Source organism: Syngnathus scovelli, chromosome 6 (genome assembly GCF_024217435.2).
Source record: "Syngnathus scovelli strain Florida chromosome 6, RoL_Ssco_1.2, whole genome shotgun sequence".
Classification (NCBI taxonomy): domain Eukaryota; kingdom Metazoa; phylum Chordata; class Actinopteri; order Syngnathiformes; family Syngnathidae; genus Syngnathus; species Syngnathus scovelli.
In genome coordinates, this window is record NC_090852.1 from 14,605,982 (window position 1) to 14,632,419 (window position 26,438).

The 26,438-nt window shown below is 41.2% G+C and overlaps 4 protein-coding genes across 6 annotated transcripts; 2 read left to right on the top strand and 2 right to left on the bottom strand.

The window, feature by feature from the left end:
- Window positions 1-1,271: 1,271 nt before the first annotated feature.
- has3 (hyaluronan synthase 3) lies at window positions 1,272-8,068 on the top strand. 3 transcript variants are annotated; one of them, XM_049724221.2, is made up of 5 exons: window positions 1,272-2,281; window positions 4,531-4,624; window positions 4,687-5,252; window positions 5,795-5,896; window positions 5,967-8,068. In XM_049724221.2, the coding sequence occupies exons 2-5, from the start codon at window positions 4,531-4,533 to the stop codon at window positions 6,894-6,896; spliced, it is 1,692 nt and encodes a 563-aa protein (XP_049580178.1). In that variant the 5' UTR covers window positions 1,272-2,281; the 3' UTR covers window positions 6,897-8,068. The 3 variants fall into 3 exon arrangements, with proteins under 3 accessions (XP_049580178.1, XP_049580180.1, XP_049580179.1); XM_049724222.1 differs by lacking the exon at window positions 1,272-2,281 and having other exon boundaries at window positions 4,519-4,624; window positions 5,967-6,300; window positions 6,418-8,068; XM_049724223.1 differs by lacking the exon at window positions 1,272-2,281 and having other exon boundaries at window positions 4,504-4,624.
- A 16-nt stretch (window positions 8,069-8,084) lies between these two features.
- Window positions 8,085-9,482, bottom strand: chtf8 (CTF8, chromosome transmission fidelity factor 8 homolog (S. cerevisiae)). The gene is given in 5 exon segments (XM_068651106.1): window positions 8,085-8,478; window positions 8,481-8,691; window positions 9,035-9,158; window positions 9,269-9,305; window positions 9,415-9,482. Coding segments are annotated over 5 exon segments (462 nt in total). The 5' UTR covers window positions 9,455-9,482; the 3' UTR covers window positions 8,085-8,428.
- Window positions 9,483-9,739: 257 nt separating this feature from the next.
- utp4 (UTP4 small subunit processome component) lies at window positions 9,740-15,139 on the top strand. The gene is made up of 16 exons (XM_049724220.2): window positions 9,740-9,898; window positions 10,666-10,854; window positions 10,944-11,028; window positions 11,139-11,228; window positions 11,337-11,548; window positions 11,662-11,833; window positions 12,236-12,327; window positions 12,448-12,544; window positions 12,866-12,930; window positions 13,228-13,347; window positions 13,531-13,687; window positions 13,870-13,976; window positions 14,064-14,159; window positions 14,266-14,451; window positions 14,543-14,653; window positions 14,886-15,139. Exons 1-16 carry the CDS (start codon window positions 9,740-9,742, stop codon window positions 15,000-15,002), a joined length of 2,055 nt encoding a protein of 684 aa, XP_049580177.1. The 3' UTR covers window positions 15,003-15,139.
- A 4,246-nt stretch (window positions 15,140-19,385) lies between these two features.
- Window positions 19,386-23,952, bottom strand: il17c (interleukin 17c). Its single transcript, XM_049724229.2, has 3 exons — window positions 23,762-23,952; window positions 23,463-23,692; window positions 19,386-20,286 (listed from the first exon to the last, which is right to left on the bottom strand). Exons 1-3 carry the CDS (start codon window positions 23,771-23,773, stop codon window positions 20,040-20,042), a joined length of 489 nt encoding a protein of 162 aa, XP_049580186.1. The 5' UTR covers window positions 23,774-23,952; the 3' UTR covers window positions 19,386-20,039.
- Between the last annotated feature and the right edge of the window lie 2,486 nt (window positions 23,953-26,438).

A 26,438-nucleotide genomic window follows, 5' to 3' on the forward strand; every position in this document is an offset into this window, starting at 1 on the left:
CATTCGTTTATAATCAGCATTAGAACAAATTGGTCTAACAAAATGAAGCCTTTTCTCCCCATTGGACTCTTGAGTTGATTTCATATTCAAAATGGTGCATTGCTGCCATCTATTGGTTGTTGTGCATCAATAAAGTAGTTTCCAAGCTTGAACTTTGCAGTAGAGCACCATCAGATTCTCCTTCACCATAGTAATTGGCAAGTTTACACGTCAAAGGCAGTGAATGGGTCAATCTGGGGTTTGGCTAGATAGACTTTTTAACATTTTATGCTTCCAACAATGCACAAATTAATGTCCATAAATGGATAATTTGAGTAGTGTGGAAAAAAATCCCCTTATTTAACATTGGTGACCTTTAAGAGAGGTTCTCTGTGAATGAACAAAATTTTGCCCAATTTTGGACTAAGGTGGTTACGAACAGGGAACGTTTTGCAGTTCAAACAAGGATGTCTGAACATTTTTCTTTGTGGGCTCCATAAACTAAAGACTCCAGGGACCATTTGAAAAATATTTATTAAACATGACAAAACCAAGCCACCAAGTGATCATGTTTTGTTTTTCATTACTAACTCTTAAAAACTGCTGCATCGCAGATTTTTTTTTTTTAAACTAGTAATTAGGCAAATAGTTTTACAATGTAGATTATTACAGTATCTTTAATCTGAAAGGATTTTACCTCTTACTTGTTTTCTGCTATTTTGTGATTTGATCAATCTTTACTATAGACAGTTGCAAGCTGAATAAAAAGATATGAATAAGCCCCCTAACCACCTTCATTCACACCCTAATCCAAACACGCATTCCATATTCCAAATATTTTATGAACTGTGTCAATGTTGATGGAAGATTAATCTTTGTAAATGTTCTTAGGTGATGAGAAGCTTTTCGCCTATGATTCTTGCTATTAAGAAAGACGAGTGACAGCATTAAAAAAAATAAAAATAAAAAAAAGCATATTGGCGTCAGTATCACACCAGTTTTATTAGAGAGAACAGTAAAAACAGCCAGCCATTATTTTTTGACATATTCATGTGGTATAAAAAATGGCTGGGTGGATCCATAACACAATTTTTTGTGTAACACTTCATGTTAAAAAATTAAAATGTCGCCTTGATTCAAAATTTAACAAGGCTATGAAAACCTTGACTGTATGACTTTTAACTGGAGGAATGACGATCCAGTTCCCACACACGAGGGCCTGTTTTTACCTACTCTGTTCGATTGTTTTGTCTCATTTCTTTCCCTGTGATTGTCCCGAAGACAATCAAACTTTTTGTTTTATTCCAGGAGAAGATTCTCCCACCATGTGTTCCCCAATCATCAAGTTAAAGGTCATGCAGAGAGGCGTGGGAGGCAGGAATATTAAGTAGCTACCCTTTCTGCTTCATCTCCCTAACAGACAAGTGCACACTATTTATTACTGGATTTTAATGAAGTATCTAAGTAGTAGCCTCATATCGATCCCACTGAGGCATGCAGGCAGTCTGTGTCATGGAAGCTGCAGCTAAGCCTCAGAGCAGGAGAGGGAAGGAGGGAGGGAAGAATAAATAAAGTCATAATAGATGCTTTGAGTCAGGCGGCGGGAAGGCGAGAGGTGGCTCCACGCAACCAAACAGTCCCGTGGCTTGTTGGATTCCGCTGCCTGCATTGCAGTGAGAGAGCCAAGGTAGAACTTCAGTGTACAGGTACAGGAGGGGGAAGAGGAGAGTGAGAGGCGAGGACAGGACAGGACAGCACGGCGGTGGCGTGAGGTAAGAGCCTATAGTGCAACCGAGGGGGAGAGAGATGGAGGCTCATCTGCGCCCTGGAGGTTTGAAGTGGAGCTGATATTGCGGCATAAGGATGGCAGGAGCGCTGGAGATGAAGCATGGGTAACCTTCAACCTTCTTAACCTCTTTGACCTCCCAGTGGGCCAGCCAGGATGGAAAACTAGGAGAAGAGCTGGACTGATCTGACCAATCTTCAAGGGCTTCATCAGAGAGCACGTCCTGGGAGACAGAAGGGGGAGGGGGGTGGAAGAGGAGGAGGTGGTCGGTGGGGGGCTGTCTCACAGAAGTGGTCTCGCAGTGGTTTCGGCTGCCGGCTGTATTTTTGGGATCCTGCGAATGGAGCGAGTGCGCTGGAATAAAGATGTAGTGTGAGCCGGTGGAAGGAGGGGGACCAAACAAGGAGAGCGCTGTGCTCAGGGAAGGAGAGGACGTCCCAGCTGGGCGCACAGACTGGGAGGACAGATCTTTGGGGGGGAGACAAAGACGGCCGGTGGGTCTGCTGGATCAGGAAGGTAAGGAAGGCATTCAATTTCCTACTATGAGGAGACAGCGGTGCGTCCTTATAATGTAAATGGATGCCCACTGGGAGAGGAGAAAAGATCAATTCCCCCACCCCCTCCCACTTTTTTTAACTTTACTATTCAAACAGGACTCAGGATTAGTGTTAAAGCCATAATTAGGTGGATTCAATTGTGAGGGTTTGTTGGTAAGAAATGAATGAAAGTCTTCATCCATGAGCAAACGTGTTCTCGGGGACTGACACTGAATGGAAAAGTTTTTAAAAGCTTGAGGAAGCGGCATTAAAGTTGAGTTAGAAGATGCAGGACAAAGAGCTGAGTGTGTTCATGTTTGAGGGGCAAATGTGTTTGCAATGTGGGGTAGAGAAACCGTGGTTTTTTTTCTGTGTGTGCGTGGGTAGGTGCACTTGTTTGGGTGCAGTACATGCATATATTCATCTCATGTGTGCGTGTGTGTGTGTGAGTATAATCTGAATTCCAAAATATGTCCGGTTTTAATTGAGCCTGTCAGACAGGAATTCATAATTATGTAAACTATTGCGGTTGCAAAGGTGTGGGCCTTCCAAATGAATGGTGATGTCATTTGTCATTCAGAAAGTTAGACTGAAAAACATGCTTAAATCTGTAAATGATATTTGAAAACAAGTAGAAACAATTTGGTGACACACATACAATTAAACTATCACACATTTTCGATTGAAAAGACTGTGAAGGAATATCAGTTTGTCAAACACCAATTTTAAGATCTGGTATAATGCAAATATGGGGAATAATGGGGATGACCTCCAATTTAGTCAGATTTGGGGAGCTTGTAGGAATTAATTTGAGGGTCAAACTCTCATTAAAAAAAATACAAAAAATTCCTTTTACTTTCTAACATTGTTTTTTTTCACACCAGCTACATTAGAATATTTTACCCCCTAAACAGTGCTCATATACAGTATATATTTTATTTTCTGTCATCTCAATAAGCTGTACATGTGTACACGGGCCTCCCAGAGCTGAGCGTAATGATATAAATAAATCGGGTTGTGTCTGCTGTCAAGGTCTAGTGGGGAGGTTTTGATGGGGGTTGGTTAGGAGGAAATGTTAGGAATGAAAGGATGGAATTGTAGCTCCAGGTACGCTGGTTCTGAGCACCAGCCACACCCAGACTGACCTTTAATCAGCTTTATAACCCCTCCAGGCAACAAAGGATCAGGGATATTCTCGTGAGAATTTCATATGAAAAAACACTAGACTCTATATATTGCGCAACCTTTTTTTTTTTTTCCCAGAAGTAGCCTCCACGTAAGCTACCATTTTTCAAAACGGTGCATTACAGTTTGTACAAAGTCCTACTATATTCTCATGAGGACAGGCTTGAGAGGGAGTGCTAGATGCTTGACTAAGGGGACATCTGGCGAGGGACAGGATGGAGGAAGATGAAAGACGCAACACTGAGGCTGTGGATCCATGAAGTGTTTTATTTGATGGGGCCAATTTCCATTGCTACAAAATGGCCAATGCTCAAAAATCATACTGGCATTCCTCCAACAAACACTTCCATTTTTATATACATAGCAAGCTTTAGACCTGCAACCCTATAAATTGAATCATGACAATTAATACTCTATATTTATTGAATGTGGAAATTTAATGAGCTCTGGGACTGCTCACATCGTAATAGTGGTAATCAAATCGGCAGTCTGAAAAAGAAACCAAAGGACTGGAATTTTATTTTGGGATTTTTATCAGTTGTACTGAAGATATATTAGGAGTGATTGTTCTTATTGTACCTACTACTATTACCAAATGGATCCTCCAATCTGAAAAATCTTTAGGTAGAAAGCCCAACTCCAAGTTGCTCTTCAGTCTACAAAGTGAAACTCTTCCCAAGGGCGCTAAAAGTAATCAACTGCGTAGTGTCCATGATGAATTTATTTCATTTCCAGGCTGTGACGTTCAACGTTCATGTTTTTTCCCTGTGTATTCATGATGTCATCCAGAGGCTAATGATGTGTTTTCAGCTGATGGGAAAAAAAAAACAGGAAATCGCATTTGAGTCAACTAATGACACCTTTTAAGCTTTCCAAAAGACTCGCATACTGTATGTACCGCTTACGTCAAAGCACTAACTGTGACAGAAATCACAAATTCATGCTCCACTGAAAACAGTTTTCTCGAGTCATCGCTATTTCTTTCCATCTTCTGCTGCGCTGCATTTACGTGCTGATCCTAATCTTATTGTGATGCCCCCTCAGATGACCTCTTGCTGCAGAAATGCGGTGAACATCGTGGTCACCACCGTTTTTGCAGCGGTGGTCCTCTTCACCATCCTGCTGGCCTACATCACAGGTTAGCATCTTTATTTATTTCCAAGTACTTATTTGAGTTAACTTTGTTCTTGTGCTTTGCAGGTTACCAGTTTATTCAATCTGAGCAGCACCACCTGTCCTTCGGCCTCTATGGCGCTTTCCTCTCCCTCCACCTTCTCCTCCAGAGCCTTTTTGCCTTTCTGGAGCATCGGCAGATGAAGATCCCCACTCACCCTCAACATCTCCGCCGAACTGTGGCCCTCTGCATCGCCGCCTACCAGGAGGACCCAGACTACTTAAGAAAGTGTCTGCGGAGTATCAGACGGATTTCTTTCCCAGGATTAAAAGTAGTGCTGGTGGTGGATGGAAACAGACCAGAAGACCGTTACATGATGGACATTTTCCAGGAGGTGATGGGTGGGGCTGACCAAGCGGGCAGCATGGTGTGGAAAGGAAACTATCACAGCGATGGAAGCGGTGGAGGTGGAGTCGGAGGTGGAGTCAGAGGTGGAGTCGGAGGGAGCACAGTTCACATGGAGGAAGCATTACGGGTGACTCGGCTGGTCAGAAGTTGCCGCTTTTCCTGCATTATGCAGGAGTGGGGAGGGAAGAGGGAGGTCATGTATACAGCTTTTAAAGCGCTGGGGGACACTGTGGATTATGTGCAGGTAAGGACCACACACAGATCATTTATTCTTTGACCACGTTCGTAGTATACCTCAAAGCATTCTCATCTCGTCTCATTTTTATATTTTCAAATCATTGTCTCATATAAACTTTTCCCCTTTAAAACAGTAAAAAAAATTGTAATGTGATTATTCATCATAGAAATACCATAGTACAGCATTGAATGAACGAATGAACGAATCTTTATTTCGAACATGATTTAAAGAATAAAAACAATATTAGATTGTATAAGAATGATGCAGTCTTGCCAATAAAATTGCATTAAAAGTAACAAAAGTAATATATATAATATATATATTTTGTAGTGCCCTATGTACGGAACATACTGTAGGGCAGAACCACCTAGGATACTCTGAACAGTGGTGCAGTAAATGAATTCCTGGGATACTTGAATTAACAATCGCCAAATGCCATCTGTTTTACGTCGTTTGTTCTCAAGCTAATGGATAAGGTCATAGGCCGCAAAGATTTAGGCATCTGTCAATAGTGGAAAGTCCTTAGCATGTGCTTGTGCCTTTTCCAGGTGTGTGACTCAGACACAGTTCTGGACCCAGCATGTACCATTGAGATGCTGAAGATCTTCGAGGAAGATACGACAGTAGGAGGAGTTGGCGGAGATGTACAGGTAGAACATCAGTTCAACACAAAAATCTCTCCTGGCAACGGATGAACATGCAGTTCTTTTCCTTTCATAGATCCTGAACAAGTATGACTCCTGGATCTCCTTCCTCAGCAGTGTGCGCTACTGGATGGCCTTTAACATTGAGCGTGCCTGTCAGTCCTACTTTGGATGCGTCCAGTGCATCAGCGGCCCTCTGGGAATGTACAGAAACTGCCTTCTCCAGCGCTTCCTGGAGGCTTGGTACCATCAAACCTTCCTGGGCTCCAAGTGCAGCTTCGGCGATGACCGCCACCTCACCAACCGAGTGCTAAGCTTCGGCTACAAGACAAAATATACAGCCCGATCACAGTGTCAGACTGAAACGCCAACCCAGTACCTGCGTTGGCTCAACCAGCAGACTCGCTGGAGTAAGTCGTACTTCCGTGAGTGGCTTTATAATGCTTTGTGGTTTCACAAGCACAGCCTCTGGATGACCTATGAGTCTGTGGTCACTGGTTTCTTCCCGTTCTTCTTGGTCGCCACAGTCATCCATCTCTTCTACCGTGGAAGGCTGTGGAACATCTTGCTCTTCCTGTTGACCGTCCAGCTGGTTGGGATGCTGAAGGCCACCTACGCCTGTTTCTTGCGTGGTAGCCTGGTCATGATCTTCATGTCGCTCTATTCTCTGCTCTACATGTCGAGTTTACTCCCTGCCAAAATATTTGCCTTGCTCACAATCAACAAAGCAGGCTGGGGAACTTCCGGCCGGAGGAAGCTTGTGGTAAACCTGATCGGGGCTGTCCCTGTGACAGTGTGGATGATGGTGCTGCTTGGAGGCGTGGTGTATACAATTTACTGTGAAACGCAACAGCCGTTGAGTGAATCCGAAAAGGTCTTGTTGATATCGGGGACGATACTCTATGCCTGCTACTGGCTCATTCTGCTGGTGCTTTACCTTGCAATTGTAGCCAAACGATGTAACAAGCGGCAAGAGCAGTATCGCCTGCCGTATGTTGAGGCATAAAACTGCTTCAAGAAGTTCTTGACAGGTTGCTAATATGAAGGACAACTGCTGTATCCTCACACCTTTGTGAACTGCTGGAGCAAATGCACAGTCATGTCTGTAGTGCCAGTGCTAAAAAGGTGGGGATGTGAAATCCAAGCAGCAGGGAGCAGATCCAGTTAGGGGGGTGGGGGGGAACTTGTGAGCTATGACTGCGTCCATGAAGCACAACACTGCTTGCGCTGAAAGGAAAGATCATGTACTCTATTTGAACATCATGAAGTTCATGGGTAGAGGTTAGCTGACAACAAAGCGGTCCAGAACAGGGCTTGTGATGAGAAGAAAGAATTACAGAGGTGTCAATTCCTGAAATAATATCTTCAGGAAACATGTGGAATAATTATTTAGGTTTGATTTTAAACCTGATCAAATCTATTCATTTTAGGAAGTGAGATAGAGAAATTAACAAAATGAAATGGCCATATTCTGACTGAGATGGCTCCAATCAATCTATCGAGCAAGTGGATTAGATTAAAAGCTCAAAGAATGTGTCAGGGTGGCTGTCTATCCTTTAGCCTGTCCCAAAGTTGATCAAGTGGCTATCCAAAGCCAGTGCCATCCTCTCAGAACTTGATAAAACGGGAATTTTGACGCTGTTGTACGAATCGCTGTCATGCCAATTCTTGTTTGTCTGTGTGCCCTGCGATTGGCTAGCAACCAGTTCAGGGTGTCCCCCGCCTCCTGCCCGAAGTCAGCTGGGATAGGCTCCAGCACTCCCGCAACCCTCGCAAGGAGAAGCGGTTCAGAAAACGGATGTACCATGTCAAATTTACCTTACGGCTATTTCTATTCCTTATTTTGTTCTGGTGAGTTTGAGCTTAGTGATCCCTGAGGTGGCAGAACATCATCCGTGATCATCAAGTAATATTTGAACCAAAGGGCACTCTTCTCTTGACCTTTTACAGTAAATGTAGAAGAAAATGCTTTTAACTGTAACTGAGTACCAAATATATTTCCTTGTGAGAGACTTGGGAACTTTGTGTTTGAGTGTTTCACACTCTTTTCCTGTTATCCAAGCAAAATGACTGTGACAATTCGGTGTCCGACTGTCAAATCTCTCCTGTTTGATGATGATCTCAGGAAATCACTGGAATGTTTCTCACTCAATAAAATGTGTTCTGCTTTTGACAGAATGGAGCCATTCATTCATACTTTCCATGTTTGTATTTTATTCAGTACGCCATGTTGAAACATAGACTACTGACTCTATGCCCCAAAACAGTTAAGTATCAAAACAGAAATGCTAAATCTCAATACGACATTAAATGACAACAGCATTTGAAAATACAGCCTCAATTGACTAAGCTTTGACATGATTGTCAAAGTGTTTTGTTTTGTTTTTCTCTTGAAGACAGGTCAGCCTAAACACATCATGGCATTAGCTGAAGAATTCGGTTTGGGTTGCAGGCACTCCAGAGACCTAACTGCTTGTAAACAAATATAAAACCTCTGTTTTCATAATATCGGCCACCACATAACATGCAGTCCGTACACTATACTTTCTTGGGTACATTAGTGATGATGGGTTTGGGTCGCGTCTTAAGATAAGTTTTCTCTTGATGAGTGCCGACACGGAGTAGGAGGTTGAGACATGCAGCTCGGTTTTCATGGCAACCTGGGAGGCGTTGTGGTAGTCGGTGCTGTCCATAACATCCTGTGATTGGGCAGGATGCTTAGTAAGGACGGCAAAGGGTTTTTCCAGTTTGACCTGCTTCCCGTACAATATGTGATGTCCTACAATTAACACAGGCACCCCCTGTTGGAAAGAGAAAGGACAACGGGGCTGATTAAAAATCATGACAACATAGAGAACAAGCAACTCTGATTTAGCGGGGAATTGGGTTTAATTTATAACAAACTGCATAAAGTCAAACTAAGTAACAAATTCACTTTGACCTGTTATGCACAAAAAAATGATAAATAAAGTTTTTAAATGACTATACATGTATATGTTACCCTTATTTAGGGCTTTGGATATCAGCAATATTAGAATAATGTCATATATATACAGCGCTGTATTTTGATTATTGAGTGTGGTTCAGTGTTAGCAAATATGTAAACATCTTCAGCATTATTAACTAACATTGTTCATAGTTTACCTCTTTGGTGTAAAGCAGGTCTCCCATTACATTACCTGCCAGACCAGAGTTGTGTCTGGAGATCATCTCTCCTTGCAGTTCGATCAACAGCCACTCAGGAGGACTGCTGCCATCAACACTTCCTCTAAATAGACAGTCATAAATCAGATTAATACATATTGACAAGTAGTATTAGTTACATATACTGCACGAATAGTAACCTCAAAAGTCAACAATAGAGCATTCGCTTTTTACCTTATGACTATTTGAACCATTGTGGACACTCGTACTCCTCAATTCATTAACAAAGTACACAAAAAACAATAAATGCACATTAAATGCAAGTAACCACGCATAACGAAGCCTCGCCAAAAAGGTCTTTCGATTATGTTGACAGTCACGTTTCCCGCCAGACGCCGGTGGGCTGGGTCCCTGATTCATGACGTAGTTCCGGTTAGTGCCATCGTAGGTTGTTCATTTCCGGGTCAGATGTTTCTAACGTGGCTACCCATGTTTTCCAGCGTGTGTCAAAGTTGTGTGAATCTTTATTATAACGTGAGAACTCGTAATCTTCAACGTGTTCTTCTGGCCAATTTCACGCGCTTATTTTTTCCCCCCACGTGTTAGCTGTTTGGCTTGCTAGCACGGAGCGAAAGCACGTGTTTGCCAGGCTCCCCCCTACTCGTGTAGGAGCTACCTCAGCGTGGCTTTTCCCTTACGAACAAAATGGGTGAGTTTAAGGTGCACCGGGTTCGTTTCTTCAACTACATGCCCAGCGCTATCCGAGCCATGGCGTTCAATAGCCGCACTGAGAGGCTTGCAGTGGCCCGGGCTGACGGAACTGTGGAGATCTTTAACTTCAGTGACCACTACTTCCAAGAGAAGGTAAGAAGCTCAGTCATCCCTTCCACAGCAGCCTGTCGCAATTCAACTTCATAAAGTGCTTTAGAAGCGCCACCCAGCTGTGGTATTCCAGTTTTCACTAACAAACTCACTTCGTATATTTTTTTTTGATCAAGAAAATTAAAACAGGTTCTATTTTATATATTCCTTCAGGAGGAAATAACGCCTAAGGTGGGCGGGCCAATTTATCTAAATCGAATCCCCCCCCAAAACCCTTAAATCATCATTTTTACATATGGACGTAGGTCAGCTCACTCAACTCTCACCTCTATTGCTGTATTCCAATTTAATGAGAAATGGCATTTAATAAACCAAGCATTAAACCACATTAACAATTTAATCAGAATGTTTTATTATTATTAAAGACATTTTTTTCCCCTTACAAACATCAACTTTCACTTTGGGGGAAAAATAGAATGCAATGACTTTATTGTCATTGTCCAACTGATGTACAACGAAATTGTGCTGTTTTTGTTTTAATAACATGATGAAAAATAAAACATTTCTTGAATACGATTCTCCAATTGACAAAATAATCATTAGTTAATAAAAAAAAAAAAAAAACAGAATGTAAAATTGAGATTCATCTACATCAAAAATAAGTGATGGTTTTGGCCCTAATTGTTGTGGCCCTACAGGAAAATCACCTACGGAAGCTAATGATTGTATTCTGGAACTGAGAATAACAGTTTTTATTATTATGTTTGAACGTATAATTGTGCAGTGACCATTTCCACTCTTTTGGTAAGGTGATTCCTGGTCAGGATAACGCCGGCATTGGGGCTCTGTGCTGGGTGGGTCAGCGTCTCTTCAGTGCTGGCTTGCGTGGGGAGATCACAGAATATGACCTTGAGAACTTGCAGCCCATGTACACTGTGGATGCCTATGGGGGACCGATCTGGGCCATCAGCTGCAACAGCAAGGGAACCCTGCTGGCTGTAAGTTAGCACCTAATGGCTCACTTTTTTTTTTTTTTTTGTTCAATCAATATGTCAGCGTTTTAATTTGATGCACATTTTTGTATCAGGTTGGCTGTGAAGATGGGACAGTGAAGATATTTGACATACTCGAGGGCAAGATTCAGTTTCAGACAAACTTCAATAGGCAGAAAAGTAAGACCATTTTTGAGAAAATCTTCGTTGTTGTGTAATTTTGCCACTGTACGTGTCTTGTGAAGACAACCTACAGCCATTGTGACTCGTCTGTTACTGAAATCTTGTAGGTCGTGTCATCAGTCTTTGCTGGCATCCCTCTGGCACGCAGTTGGCCGCAGGCATGATGGACATGATCCGAATATTTGATGTTAAGACTGGTAATTTGATTCAAACTCGACATTAATGTATACCGAACACATGGTACATGGATAAATTTTTTTTCAAATTATTTATTTATTTATTTTGGGTGGCTATGCTTATTTCAGGTCAGAGCTTGCAGAGAATGCTTGTTGATAGAGCTGCGCAAGCATCCAAAACCAAGGAGGTGGTGGTTTGGAGCATAGTCTTCTTATCTAATCACACTGTCATCAGTGGTGATTCTGCTGGAAAGGTCCAGATATGGGACGGAATTACAGGAACACTCGTCCGCACTCACCTACTCGCCAAGTGTGACGTGCTTTCGCTTTCTGTATCCAAGGCAAGTGGGGCATTAGTTGAAGCATCACATTTCGCATTATAAGGGATTGTTTCCAAATCCAGACTTTCCAAAGTATGTATATGGTGCATGTAAATGAATTGCTCTTTTTGCAGGATGAAAACAGCCTTGTAGCAGGAACGTCAGAAGGCACTGTTGCCCAATTTGAATTTATTTCCCGCTCCTTCAACCACGAAGATAAGGACTGGGTCCGAACCAGAACCTTTAAACACCATTCACATGACGTGGGGGCACTGGTTCACACCGAGACTGCTGTTGTATCTGGAGGTCAGTTTGAAGTTTTTCTTCTGTGGCTGCTCTGATGTATATTTTATGCTCCACCCCCCTTCCTTTTAATATTTTATCAATTGTGGAGCACCCCAAAGAGGATGTTTAAAAATGCCTGTTAATTGTGCTTGTTTTGTCGGGTTTTTGTTTTTTGGGTGACCTCATTGTGACAAAAGATTTAGTATATTTTCTCCAGCTCACGATGCCACCTGGAATTGAACTTTAATCTATAGAATATGGAGACAAAGTTTGTGAAGATGTGGGATGACCACTGTGCGTCGCTGACTTTGTTCCTCTTTCAAACATTCATATAATAAGCCCTGATAGCCATCTGTGAAATGAAACTTGTTATGAAGGCTAAGAAAGCAGCTAAAACATTTTTTATGGTTTCTACCTTGTCAGGTATGGATACACAGCTGATAATTCAGCCCTTGCTGCACAATGTGGAGAAGAATACACTTGAGTCGTCTCAGCGTAAAATAATTTTCCCTCATGTGAGTACTGTAAATTTTGAATTTATTTCAGTCAGCCACATGAAATTGGATCAGTTTAATAATGGTTTGGGCAATCACAACGTAAAATACAAAATGTCAATGTGGTTCCCTTCTATATAGAGGAATTTGGTGTCTTGTGCCAAGAAGTCTGGACTGCTGCTCTTCCAGTTCCCTGATCATCTTGAGCTGTGGAGACTAGGGGAGAGTGAGGGGCATGGTGAGAACAATAACACACCCAATTTTGATACCTGTGCTCATTTTGGATTCTCAAATATGAAGTGGTAATGTGTAGCCGTGAGGTATACCGTATGGGCCCGAATATAAGACGGTGTTTTTTGCATTGAAATAAGACAGAAAAAGTGGGGTTCGTCTTATATTTGGGGTGTAGACATTAGACCCATTCGCAATGGTGGTCACGTGTCTAATTAACAGCACAGCTCAAAGCACTTGAATGCCGCCAGTAAAGAATGACAAGCCTTTGACGTATGTCAGCATACTATAAACATGACCTTTAAAACACCACTATGATGTTGACCAGGAAAACCTGGTGATAGTCTACCTTTGAAGAGGAAACCAGAGAAACTGCTTCATCTGAAGAGGAAGGTATGTGATGTGAAGTTCACCAAACTTGAGCCTGATACTTTTCTCTAGCGTTGACTGGTGAATTGGAAGAGGATCTGGACTTGATTCATATACTGGCATTGCATAAATGTACGGGCCAATCTGAGATGCCAAACATTTTAACCAGATTATGATTGCACATACAAGGCCACAACTTCCTCTCGTTTAGGACACTTATCTTTATTGACTCACTATGATTGCATATGGACCCAAAATTAACACTGCTGATCAGTAGAGAAACTTCTTACCAACTCTAATGACAAGCTGTGATGTGCGCAGGGCGAAGAAAATATTTGGTGCAGTGCTCTGTCTCCATGCGGAGAGTGGCTGGCATACTCGACTCTCTCCAGCGTTCGTCTGTACAGGCTACAGGTCCTCAACAACATCAGTATTACAAAGGTGACCGCCTCGCTGCTAACATGAAACATGTTAAGTCGGACTTCTAGTAAAAGCATGAAACACTGTCGTGCCTCATGTACATTCTGTGTTTGATAATATTCATGTCAGACTCATGACATGCAAAGCCAGGTTGACCTGGGTCAAGATTACTCACCTCTTGCCTTTTTTTCTTCCTCACCTTAGGTTTCCAAAATACCCAAGATCCTTCACTCAGCCCAGCAGCTCTGCTTTTCCTCGGATTCCTCCAAACTCTTTGCATCCTGCAGCTTGTCATCAGTTGTTGTGGTCTCCCTCAGCCAGTCAGAGTGCAAATACATCCATACCCTTAAACCTCAGCCAGGTGTGATTGCAACTGACCTTTGTCTGGACTCATGTGACCTGCAATAATCCCTTGATTATGCAGTTGATTGATTATAATGTTTTGTTCCCCACCCCCACGAATTAAGCAATGCACTGAACCGGCAAAAAGTGAACCGCAACATATAGCGATGGATGACAATCCAGTGTACGTTTGTGTTTCAGGTTCCACACAGGCAGTCCACCTGTTGAATGCGAGTGACGATGGCAAATGGCTGGTTACAGCCAATACAGGCTGTGAGATCCACGTTTACAACCTTCAAAAGCTCAAGGTGGTTTGAATTTTATTTTGACTGGACACAAGATGTGTGCCTGACTGTACACGGCTTCAACTTGTTCCTATTTGCATATGCACGTAGCTTCACTGCATGCTGCCGGTGTACAGTTCCTGTCCTACCGCCTTGGCCATCCACCCAACCACTGGAAACCTCGTCACAGTGCATGCTGACCATCAGGTGAACATCTCCGTCACCTTTGTTCATATCTCTTACTTGTGCAATACCCAAGATTAATGTTGCAATCGCTTAATCTGCCCGTGATGTGTGCATCTACGCCACGCAGATATTTGAGTTCTCTCTAGTACAAAAGGAATACACCGATTGGAGTCGCAAGCTGCAGAATCATGGGCTGCACCCTCGGTGGCTGCAGAGGGACACGCCCATCACCCACGTCGCCTTCAACCCCAAGAACTCGGCTCATATTCTTCTGCGCGATGCGTTTATGTTCTGCATCATTGACAAGAGCCTGGTGTGTGAGCAGACGAAAATCCACCTTGATTGCCTTATTTTGTGGTGTGCGAAATTCAAATTAACAGGGCCTTTTTGTTTTCCCCACATAGCCCCTTCCTAAAGCAAATTGGCATTTCTCCAATCAGATGGCACTAAGGAGTCTTCCCGCATTAGAGAGGATGGAATACAGCCATTCGTTCAAGATTTGCAAAACCTTTCAGGTATCCTGATTGTGCTTATGGTGATAGATAGATAGATAGATAGATAGATAGATAGATAGATAGATAGATAGATAGATAGATAGATAGATAGATAGATAGATAGATAGATAGATAGATAGATAGATAGATAGATAGATAGATAGATATGCAAGCAGGGAGGTGTTGAGTTTCTGAGCTTTCAGTTTAATAACTCAAAAGTAGCAATGTTAACTTTCACACTTTGCTTCCACAGCCTCTTTTGAGTTTGTCTCTGCTGGATGACCAGTCCTTAGTTGTGGTTGAGCGCCCCCTGTCGGACATCCAGTCTCAGCTGCCTGCACCTGTACGACGGAAAACGTTTGCCACCTAAACAAAAGCACGCAAAAGCAGCTTTTCACCGACTTGTCAGCATAGATGTCAGAAGGTTGTTGCTGGAGCACATCCAAAAAACAGCAGGTTATCACTTTGTAAAAACATTTTGATAAATTAACACAATTATTACCATTATTCTTGTTTGTTCTGTTTGCTGTTCTTTCATTTTTGTTGCTATCACGAGGTACTTAATATGTTAATGCTTTGTTTTGATCATCCTTGCAAGTCACACTTGCTGTGTCCAGCCCAAAGTTTACAAATGACGGGACAGCTCTAATTTCAGTTCGTCTGCATTGAGAGATGAACGTAGTATGCATAAAAAAGTTTGGGCGGCGATGTAATTTCTCAAGATTTTCTACTATGACTCATTGATTATTCCGATCAGAATTTTTTTCCTCAATTTTTCTTATTTTCAACATGATTACAAATACATGATGCAGCCCTAAACCCCATCCTTCCCCACCCTCCTCAAACAAGACACTGTTTTGTACATGATCACCTCAGTGAACAAAAATTACCTAAACATCTGCGTACACATACAATTTTCAGTATCCACCATCCATAGTTACAATATGTACCTTGTATCAGAAAAAGACAAAAATAAGTATTATTTAAGTGTTAATATATAGCAAGTATATAGGAATTTTTTAATAGACATTGAAACAAAATTATAACCAAGGGAATTGTAAATTAAGTCTACGTATTAGTTGAAAGATAAATAATACCAGCTTTTTCACTCAATGTTAAAGGTTCCTAAAAACTTGCCATATTCATACAGTTTGTTCTTAAAGAAATATTCTCTCGACTGCCATGCACTGTCTCATAAACTGGATCCAGGCTCCAAGTGAAAGTGGTTCAGATTTCTTTTTGCTTTGGTCACTTCTATGTGCTAACAGTGTTTCCCAACCAGTGTGCTGCATATGACTTCAACCAGTAGGTGCCGGTAATGCTCATTGAAGCTGGTGCTAGTGATGTGCATTCCAGTTCTTTTAGGTGAACTGAATCTTTAGAATCAGTTCACTCAAACGATTCGTTCTTCGATGAATCCCACACACAGATACAGCTTTTTTTTTTTTTTTTTTTTTTAACATCCAGTGGAAACAACTCATACACATAACAATACAACTACACAAAATGGGTTCAAAAGAACGAATCTTTTCAGTGAACGAAAGTGACCGAATCACTTCCTAAAGTGATTCGCTCTTTTTTCAGTTCATATGACTTCAACCAGTAGGTGTCGGTAATGCCCATTGAAGCTGGTGCCACAACGCCGTAAAACAAAACGAAGAAGAAAATGACGTCACTTCCCCTTCACGAACGAGTCGTAAATTGCATTTCACGTTCATCAATTGAACGGATCTGCGAGTGAACGAGAAGTGAGTGATTTGCATTTCCACTTCATCGCGAGAACCTACCAGTGAGGGAACGAATCCTGACTTTCCGGTTCGCGAACGAGCCAATGGGTCAACTGCCTTCCTTCCTTCCTTCCTTCCCGTGCATCAACGGATCAGTCAGTGAACGTGTTGCGTCTCCCTCCTGGCGTGAACTATGGAAGCCAGAATGTCGATTTACGAAGGAAAGAAAGAAGCACTCACTGGAACACCACTTCTTTTGTGCACGTTTTCACCAAGCTAACGGCTAACTTTATTGCATGAAGGGATGCGCCGTTATGCAACAACGGGGAGATTATGCTTCTCTTTGGCTCATCTTGATTTTATAACACTTGTAGTAGTTTTTAAATAACGTGTGCATATATACGCCTAAATATTGTTATCCAATATATCTACTGCAATTTCACATTGGATTTCTGGTTTGAATTTTACTTTTAATATTATTATTTTTAATAAACATTTATGTTAAAACTTGTCTGGTGTTTTATTCCTTGTTTTTATATTCGCCAATTAAAACATAAAAAGCAGACATTTGCTTAACTGCTTTATATGACAATATGTGTATGTATATCTACTGCAATTTCACATGAGATTGCTGGTTTGAAATGTACTTTTATTATTATTTTAATAAACATTAAAAACCTGTTAAAACTTGTCTGGTGTTTTATTCCTTGTTTTTATTTTTTTGGCATAAAACAAAAATTTAACATTTGGTTAACTGCTTTGTATGACAATATGTACGTGTTTTACGTTGTGTAATATGTGGTGGTGTCCTCCAAAATAAAGAGGAAGTAGTCAAATACACATTCTTGACACGTACAAAATACTATGTATAAAGTTATTAAGTACACCTGAAAATGGTGGTGTACCTAATGTAGTGTCCGTGTGACGTCACAGATCAAACAGCCAATCAGAAAGTGGGGGTGAGGGCGGGTGTGGCACTTTTCACTTTCAGTTAAGCTTTGGCCAAGGTTTTTCCCTAATGAAGTGGCCTGTTATTATGTACACTTGAAAATGGCAGTGTACCTAATTGAGCGTCCAAGTGATGTCACAGATGAGACAGCCAATCAGAAAGTGGGGGTGAGGGCGGGTGTGGCACTTTTCACTTAAACCAGGATTGCCGACCTCCGGTCCTCGAAGGGCCGCGTTCCAACATGTTTTCCAAGTGACCCTCGTTAAGCGCAGGTGCGTGAAAACTTTTAGCCACTTTCACATTCAAAAGGAGCTAAAAGTTTTCACGCACCTGCACTTAATGAGGGAATCACTCGGACAGTCCATTAGGTACACCGCCATTTTCAAGTGTACCTAATAACAGGCCACTTTATTAGGGAAATATCATGGTCAAAGGTCACAGGTGTCAAGCTCTAGTCCTCGGGGCCACGTTCCAATATGTTTTCCAAGTGACCCTCGTTAAGCGCAGGTGCGTGAAAACTTTTAGCTCCTTTCACGTTCTGAAGTGGCTAAAACTTTTCCCGCAGGTGCGCTTAACGAGGGAATCACATGGACACTCCATTAGGTACACCGCCATTTTCAAGTGTACCTAATAACAGGCCACTTTATTAGGGAAATATGGTCAAAGGTCACAGGTGTCAAGCGCTAGTCCTCGGGGCCGCGTTCCAATTTGTTTTACAAGTTACCCTCGTTAAACACACAACCGATTCTAGATTCACTAACTGGAATGCACATCACTAGTACAAAAGAGTGCAAGCAATTATAAGCTGCCAGTCGGAATAGCCGACTGGTTAGTGACTTGGGCTCTTGCTTGGTAAGAACTTGGTTCGATCCCAGGTGTGAGGATGTGCTTTTGTTGTGCAGTTAACCCTTTATTTATTCTTTTTTTTTTTTTTTTTTTTACCTCGTGTAGTGTACTTATTGAAGTGTTCATGAGTGTACACATCATATAAAGCAGTTAACCAAGTGTCTGATTTTTATGTTTTAATTGGCGAATATAAAAACAAAGAATAAAACACCAGACAAGTTTTAACATACATGTTTATTAAAATAATAATAATAATACAAGTAAATTTCAAACCAGCAATCCAATGTGAAATTGCAGTAGATATATATATTTAGGCGTATATATGCATACACGTTGTTTAAAAACTACTACAAGTGTTATAAAATCAAGATGAGCCAAAGAGAAGCATAATCTCCCCGTTGTTGCATAACGGCGCATCCCTTCATGCAATAAAGTTAGCCGTTAGCTTGGAGAAAACGCGCATAAAAGAAGTGGTGTTTCAGTGAGTGGTTCTTTCTTTCCTTGGTAAATCGACATTTTGGCTTCCATAGTTCACGCCAGGAGACGCAAAACATTCACTGACTGATCCGTTGATGCACGGGAAGGCAATTCACCCATTAACTTGTTCGTTGGTGAACGGCAAAGGCAATTCACGACTTGTTCGTAAACAGGAAGCGACGTCATTTTTTTCTTCGTTTTGGTTTACGGCGAGGTGGCACGAGCTTCAATGGGCATTACCGACACCTACTGGTTGAAGTCATATGAACTGAAAAAAGAACGAATCACTTTAAGAAGTGATTCGGTCACTTTCGTTCACTGAAAAGATTCGTTCTTTTGAATGAATCGTTCACTCACGAGCCAACACTAACAGCAACACATGCATAAACTGAGTATGTGCCGATGCCACAACATGAAATCTCAAGATTTTCCGATTTGCCACGCATGCACGATTACCAAGTGGCTGACCAGGCCTTGCGCTATCTGACCTGTGGTTTACAATGCCCTCGATATTTAATGTTGGACAATTTCCCACGGCACAACTGAACATCTCTCACGGCACACCAGTGTGCCACGGCACACTGGTTGGGAAACACTGGATCAGATGACCTTTCAATAACATGGTGAATAGCTCATATTTGTATCGTATTCTTTTCATATTCCTTTGCATTCAGGACGAATAACACAATGCAAATTCAAATGAGCAACACAAATGTCAGCCTAACAAAGAAACCCAGCAAACGGCTGCAAACCATGAGAAAGTAATGTCATCTTTATTTTGGTTGAATGAAGCTAACCATACAAGTCCAGTCGACTGGTCCCATTGGGACAATACAGACACGATATCAACATAGATACATCAATTCACTGGCTTTCAATGTCAGATTTTCTTCGTTCACTCTCAAAACATCTAAACCTTGCAGAATAGATCAAACGAGTCGCGAATATTGTATGTTAAAATACCAGAACATCTTCATAAAAGAAACTTCTTTTTTTTAAATCCAGTCGACTGGTCCCATTGGGACAATACAAACACGATATCAAGATAGATACATCAATTCACTGGCTTCCAATATCAGATCTTCTTCGTTCACTCTCAAAACATCTAAGTCTTGCAGAATAGATCAAATGAGTTGCGAATACTGTATGTTAAAATACCAGAACATCTTCATTAAAAACCTTTTTTTTTTTTTTTTAAATACCCCTTATGAGACAAAATGCAGCACTGTAAACATGACAATAAATAAATAGTGTAGAATAAATAAAAGTTGGTTCAACTTTGAAACCCTGAAGTCTTGACCGAATTACAGCAAAAATAGAAAAGGTCAACTCCAATTGTTCTGGAATGGGACGCCACCATCAGAAAGTCCACATTCCAGCCAGAGATCATAGTTGACCTGAGATGAGACTACGCAAGACGAGGTCTGGCACAGGTGCAGCCCACCACTACAACCACGGAGACAGGCTTCAAGTAGTAGGTTTTCCCGTCAGCGCAGCGCTCCCGCTTCAGAAACACTCGGGTCTGATTGACGGGAGCCGAGTTGTAGTCGTGGCTCAACACGGCGCTCCCTGTACTGTTGATCATGATGCACCCGGAGCACAGACACTGAGCTTCAACGTAGGTGGACGGGTAGTGGTCCTCCATGAGTCTAGATCTGGAGATAAACGACAGCGCAGGGTGAGCAACGCGGGCTCGGGGAGAACATGCAAACTCCGTACAGGGTGGGTCGGAGGTGGAATCAAATCGGCACCCTCCTAACTGTGAGGCGGACGTGCTAACCAGTGCTCCACTGAGCCGCCGCCATGGAAACTAATAGACGAACTATTAAGACATCTCCCTTTAAATTACAATTGGTATTATTTGATCATGTATATACATCTTTTCAGTGGCTAAATTAAAAAAGGGACTCTCGTGGACAGCACAGCATCAGATTCACACAAAGTGAAAGATTTCATGATTACAATGGTTTTCATTATTTGAAAGGAATTCGGTAGGAATTGGCATTAACAGCATTTTGCTGTGTTTAATAATAAAACTGAAGTACTATACAGTACATTCACTTGTATTAAGGCAACTGTTATGATTTGGACACGGATTGGTTTGTTAGAAACATCAGACATGCAGTTATGATAGCAGATGCAGGTAAGAGCAAGAGGGGAATCAATAAAACAAAAATAATAGTAACAAAAATGAATTTGGTTTTCTCTCTATCGCATTGTTAAACAATGAGGAATTGATCGGAGCAAAATTAAAAGAATTTCAATTAGGGTCACAAACCTGTTTAAGTAAATAAATGAATATTAAAAAAAAACAGCAAATGTATCTGATGTGTTAGTGTTGTTTCATGAATGTAAATACACATTTATTTTATTTAAATTTCTTGTGTGGCAGAATCTGCCTGAATTTGTTATTTTCTCAAGAGTAAATGTATTATTGTTTCAGTTAGACTGATATTGTCTGTATACCTGAATTTGCACACTCCCAGTTAAACCTTTTGTCTAATTGACGTTAATCCTTCAATCAAAAAAAAAAAATCACAAGTGACTGAGCATTTACTCCTTGTCTAATTTTCCCACAATTACTTTTACTCAAGCAATATTTGGAGGAATACTTTTTCCAATGACAGATCTCTTACTATTCTGGTCACCTCTGGTTATAAATAGATCTGGTTTATAAATAGAACAAACCTACTCTGGTTATAAATAGGTCTGGGTTATAAATAGAACACAAGTATTGTACGAGTCACATGATGATGCAATATGTACAATGATGCAATGCTGCTGAAAAAGATCTTCCCAGTACCGCCCACTTCGCTGTATAAATGACAAACTACTTCCCGAAGTCAGTTGATATAGGCTCCCGCACGCCTGCAACCCTTGAGGAAAAACGATCAGATAATGGATGGATCGATAGGAAAATAGAGTTTAATCTGACTAATGTTTTTGAACGTCATAATATATCGATAGGGGAATATACTAGCGAATGTGCTTTCAAGAAGGGTGGGTTCAATTTCGTCACAGGATCATTTCCCAACTGCTGATTTCGCCACAGGATCATTTCCCACTTGTTGGTTAACTAATTACTTTCACTTTGAACAAAGGAAACGTAAGGTGCGAGATGGTGAAAGTCTGGAAATCCCGTCATGACAAGAGATGACACCACTTTCAGACTCAGCTGGTTTCAGCGATCACGTGATCACGCGTCAACATAGCACGAGAGCGCGTCAGCGCCTCAACAATTGATGGCAGCAGTGTGACGTAATTTGTTGTCTTCATCGGAGTTTCGACATATACACTTTTTTTTTTTTTTAATGTGAAAGGTGATTCATATGATCTAATACATAGCAGTAATCAAAATAAACATTCAATTTTGAGGTGAAAATTCAAGAGGTAACATGATGAACTTAATTAGACCTAAACTTCTAAATCCATGCCTAACTGTTTAATGCTGTATTATATTTTGAACAGCGAAACCTAGTCTATCAAGTTCAGTCTCTCTATCAACCTGCTATTGATTACACTGTGCAACAAACATTCTGAATGGCCATTTCCCTGCAATATTATTTCTGTTTGAAGCCTTACAATGGCAAGGTAGAATTTTTGGGTGTTGTCTCCGTCTCATGATGTCAAAACTTAAACAGCATGATAAAGAAAACTGGTTGAATACCCATTTTAATTCAGCCAGGAAACAATATAAAGTTGGAAAAGGTCAAATTAAGCTGACCTGTAACTGTAAATGTTATTGTGCATTTTGAGGTGACGTGTTAGCTAAGATTTATTTTGATTTTGGGATCAGCACAGCTTTTAAGTTGAAGATAAAGATTAGAGGATGAATCTCTTGCATGATAAACACTGCACATAAAATCATTCAACTTAAGCCATGCGGCGACACAGCGATGCCTTAATAATTAGTTTGCCATCAAAAGCCATTTCATAGTCTTGTTTTTTTTATATAGTTTGAGGTGTCACAAAAGCAAACATTATTTGTGTATTTGAGTTCAGTTTGAGGTGTTTTAATGAAAAGAGCGTCTACTCTTTTCTATTTCTAGATATGCCACGGTTGCCACCAAAGTGGAGCACCAAACTCAATAGTCAAAATGCACTAAAATGGCTGGCAGTGACAGACGAACAGGAAATTTGAATTTTTTTTTTTTTACAATATAGTTATTGTTCATTTCACTTTCACTTTAATTTTTAAATTCAGTTAGTTTTATTTTTTTATTTTTTTCAAAAATGCTTCATTTTGGTTTAGTTTTGTTGGAGTATTATTTTTTTGTAAATAGGTGGAGTATTTGTGGAGATCAAGACCATTAAAAGTATTGTGTGATAAAGTAAACTACAATTCTCAAACGACTGTTTGACCTTCCCTTTTGCACTGAACAAAATTTCAAATGACCGCCAAAGACAAAAATGATAATTATTTTCGCTACAATTAGTTTTAGTTAGTTATATAAACATATTATTTCGTTTCACTTTGTTTTGCTTTTTATTTAATTTTGTCAACAAAAAGTTTTTTTCAATTTCAGTTTTTCCTTACTTTTTGTTAACTAGAATAAAACCTTGTAAGTAACTGAATTAGGTGTAATTAATATCACAAGTTTACTTTCGATACAGTAATTTCACATGTTAAAACATTTATCCGAGTAATACTCAACAATGGTTATACTAATGTAAAGTAATTTTCTGTTTAGATAGCTGAGCATTTGGGGTTACTCAAGTGTCATTTCATTTGATTGATTTAATCATTATTTATCCAGTTGTCATTTGCAATGCAGGTCTTTTTAACTGTACAGGACTGGATGACAATGATAAAGATGAAAAGGATGCTTACACGTATCTCCAGGGAGACAGTGACCTCTCCTCCAGGTCCCAAAGCGAGTAGAGGTCCAGGGGGCACTCAGGGGGGGAGTCGTGGTCCGGTACCACCGCAGGCTCCTGCGGCTGCGGGTAGTGGGTCGCCAGCTTCCTGCTGGCCATCTTGCTCAGCTCCCCCTCCTCGTAGCAACGGTTCGGGTTGGACGACCACGCGAGTCCCATCAGGAGGGCCACCACGGCCATTACCTGTGTCGGACGCGAAAGTGGTTGGTACCGATGGGATGAGGAACAGTCGATTGTGACGTCCCCACTCACCTGAGTCTCCATCCTCTCTTGGCTCTCTTTGCCTGTCTGGCGTGTCTGCTGCTGGCGGACATATTTATTATTTATGAGCCAGCGGAAGCTACGGTGGCATGAGGAAATGGAAAGCAGGTGTAATTGGTGAAGAGTTTGGATAACTACCACTCACACGCGTCGTCATGTTTACACGCTCACGAGTGTTTTGATTTGCAGGAGACGTCACGTGGTCGCTCCCCCCCAAATTGTTAAACACAAAGATAATACCGAGTGACGCATGGGGCGAGATTTCGTCACATCGGCTATCGTTTATTATTTGCCAAAGTACTGTTTAACTACTTGGGTAAGAATCCCCGTGCATCGAGGATTGTTTAACTGTGTTTTATTAATAATTTCCTCGCTGTAATAAATGTAGCCAATAATGATGAAAAGTTTCCCGTGCAGGAAAAGAAACGGAGCGATTAAGATCAGTGTAAGCACAAGCAAATTTCACTGATAAGAGTAATTCTAAAGTAAAAGAATCTCTAGCTTAGGCTTCTTGGGACTCCTTTTCGAACAGTGATATATATATATTTTTTATTGTTTTTATTCTTTAAATCATGTTCGAAATTTGATTGTAGTTGGCACTCTTATTTTCGGGAATTGCTGACAATTCAGAGTATGCTTTTAAGTCCTTGTCAAGTGAATCATTTGTCTTTCGTGACAGAGAACACGTTTGTTAACAAATCTGCCATATTTGTGTAGTCACGACATAATGACGCTGTGCTTGACGAGATTTAAGGAATTGCTTACCTGTCAATCAAACACTTGCTCTGCAGCATTTTTTTTTTTTTTTTTTGCAGTATTTGGCAGAATGAGCAAGGAGTACAACAGCTCCACATACAATCAAGTAAACTATTGAGGACGTTCAATCAGCAACCTCACGCACAACCTCACGATGCCAGATTCTCCCATGAATGTATGTAAACTTGTCCCACCACAACTTTTGTTGCTATTCAAACAAGCACATTAATTTCTCTACATACTAAATATAGGGGAGTTATCTCAAAATCTCTGATGTCAACTAAAATGATGAAGTAACTGACACGGGTAATCCCACTAAGTTAGAAATTCCTGAGTATTTTGGCCCACACCTTCCACTTCATAGACAAATTTTTACAGAGAGGCCAAAAAGGAAATACAACCTCTCATTAAACATTTATAGTTCCTTATTCAGACTCTGTATACAACTTTAGGTGACTCACGGGTCATACAAGTGTGAAACTGACAATATGACTATTTATACAGTACCTGGACAACCGCAGTGTAACAAAGAAAAAAAAACAAGAAGAATAAATCACATTACAATAATAAACGACAAATAAGTACACTGGGATGCTGAAGTTATAATACGGCAATCATGTGTAACATCACTGACATTAGCCACTTAGGTGAGTGAATCGGTATCTAGTGTCGATACTCCGTATTAAACAGGTCAACATCAGTCTGAAAAAGGGTGTGCTGCCTCAGCAGTGGAAGACGTCGTGCATCATCCCTGTCCCAAAGAAACCACGACCAGCGGAGCAGAATGACTTCAGACCAGTCGCGGTGACTTCACACGTGATGAAGCGCTCTTGGGCAACTCTGAGTTCTGCCATGTGCAGAAGTTTGCGGACGACACTGTAATCATTGGCTGTATTGGAAATGGACGGGAGGAGTACAGGGGCCTGATCCGGCGCTTCGTCGGTTGGTGTGGCTCCAACCACCTGCACCTAAACCCTGCCAAGTTCAGGGAAATGGTGGTGGACTTCAGGATGCCCAGGACTCATTCTGAGCCAGTGACCATCAATGAAGACTGTGTAGCGATAGTGCAGACCTGTAAATATCTTTGGAGTGTGGTTGGCCGACAAACTCGACTGGTCCGCTTTGTGCAAAAAAGGACAATGCCAGCTGTTGGTATCCTTCAACATCTGCAATTTGATGCTGCAGATGTTTTATCAATCCGAGTGGCCTCTTTGCGGTGGCGTGCTGCGGGGGAAGCATTCAGAAGAAAGATGCCTCCTCTCAAACTAGTGAGGAAGGAGGGTTCTGTTGTGGGCATGGAGCTACCTAATGTGGCGTCTATGGCAGAACAGTTGGTGTTGGCCAGGCTGCTGTCCATCAAGGACAATCCTGTCCACCCACTGTACAGCACCGTCACTGGGCAAAGGGGGAGCTTCAGTGACAGGCTGTAGACACCATCTTGCTCCACGGAAAGGCTGACGGGTTCATTTCTCCCCCATGCCGTGGAGACTTTTTAACTAGTTGCAAGAGTTAGACTTAGACTTAGACTCAACTTTATTAATCCCTTGGGATTACTCCTTCAGGGAAATTCTGTGTCCAGTAGCAGTAAAATACAAAATACACAAGAAAAAGCACAAGAGATAAAGATATACAGAAGATGCAGAAATACACACAGTGCAAGAGTTAGCAATGAAATGTAAAAGAGGCAAAAAGATAAACTAGGCAAGAAAATTGAGGGAGGTAAAAACACTACACAGTAGTTGCCATAATATTGCACATTGTATATTGACGTGTGAATGTGTACAGTTATTACAAGCATCTCCATGTCCCAAGGACATAAGGGTGCGTTCACGGTCATGATCTTGGGTTGGCAAATAAATATTGTTTGTTGTTTATATATATATTGACTCTCTCTCTCAGTAGCTAAGGTTGT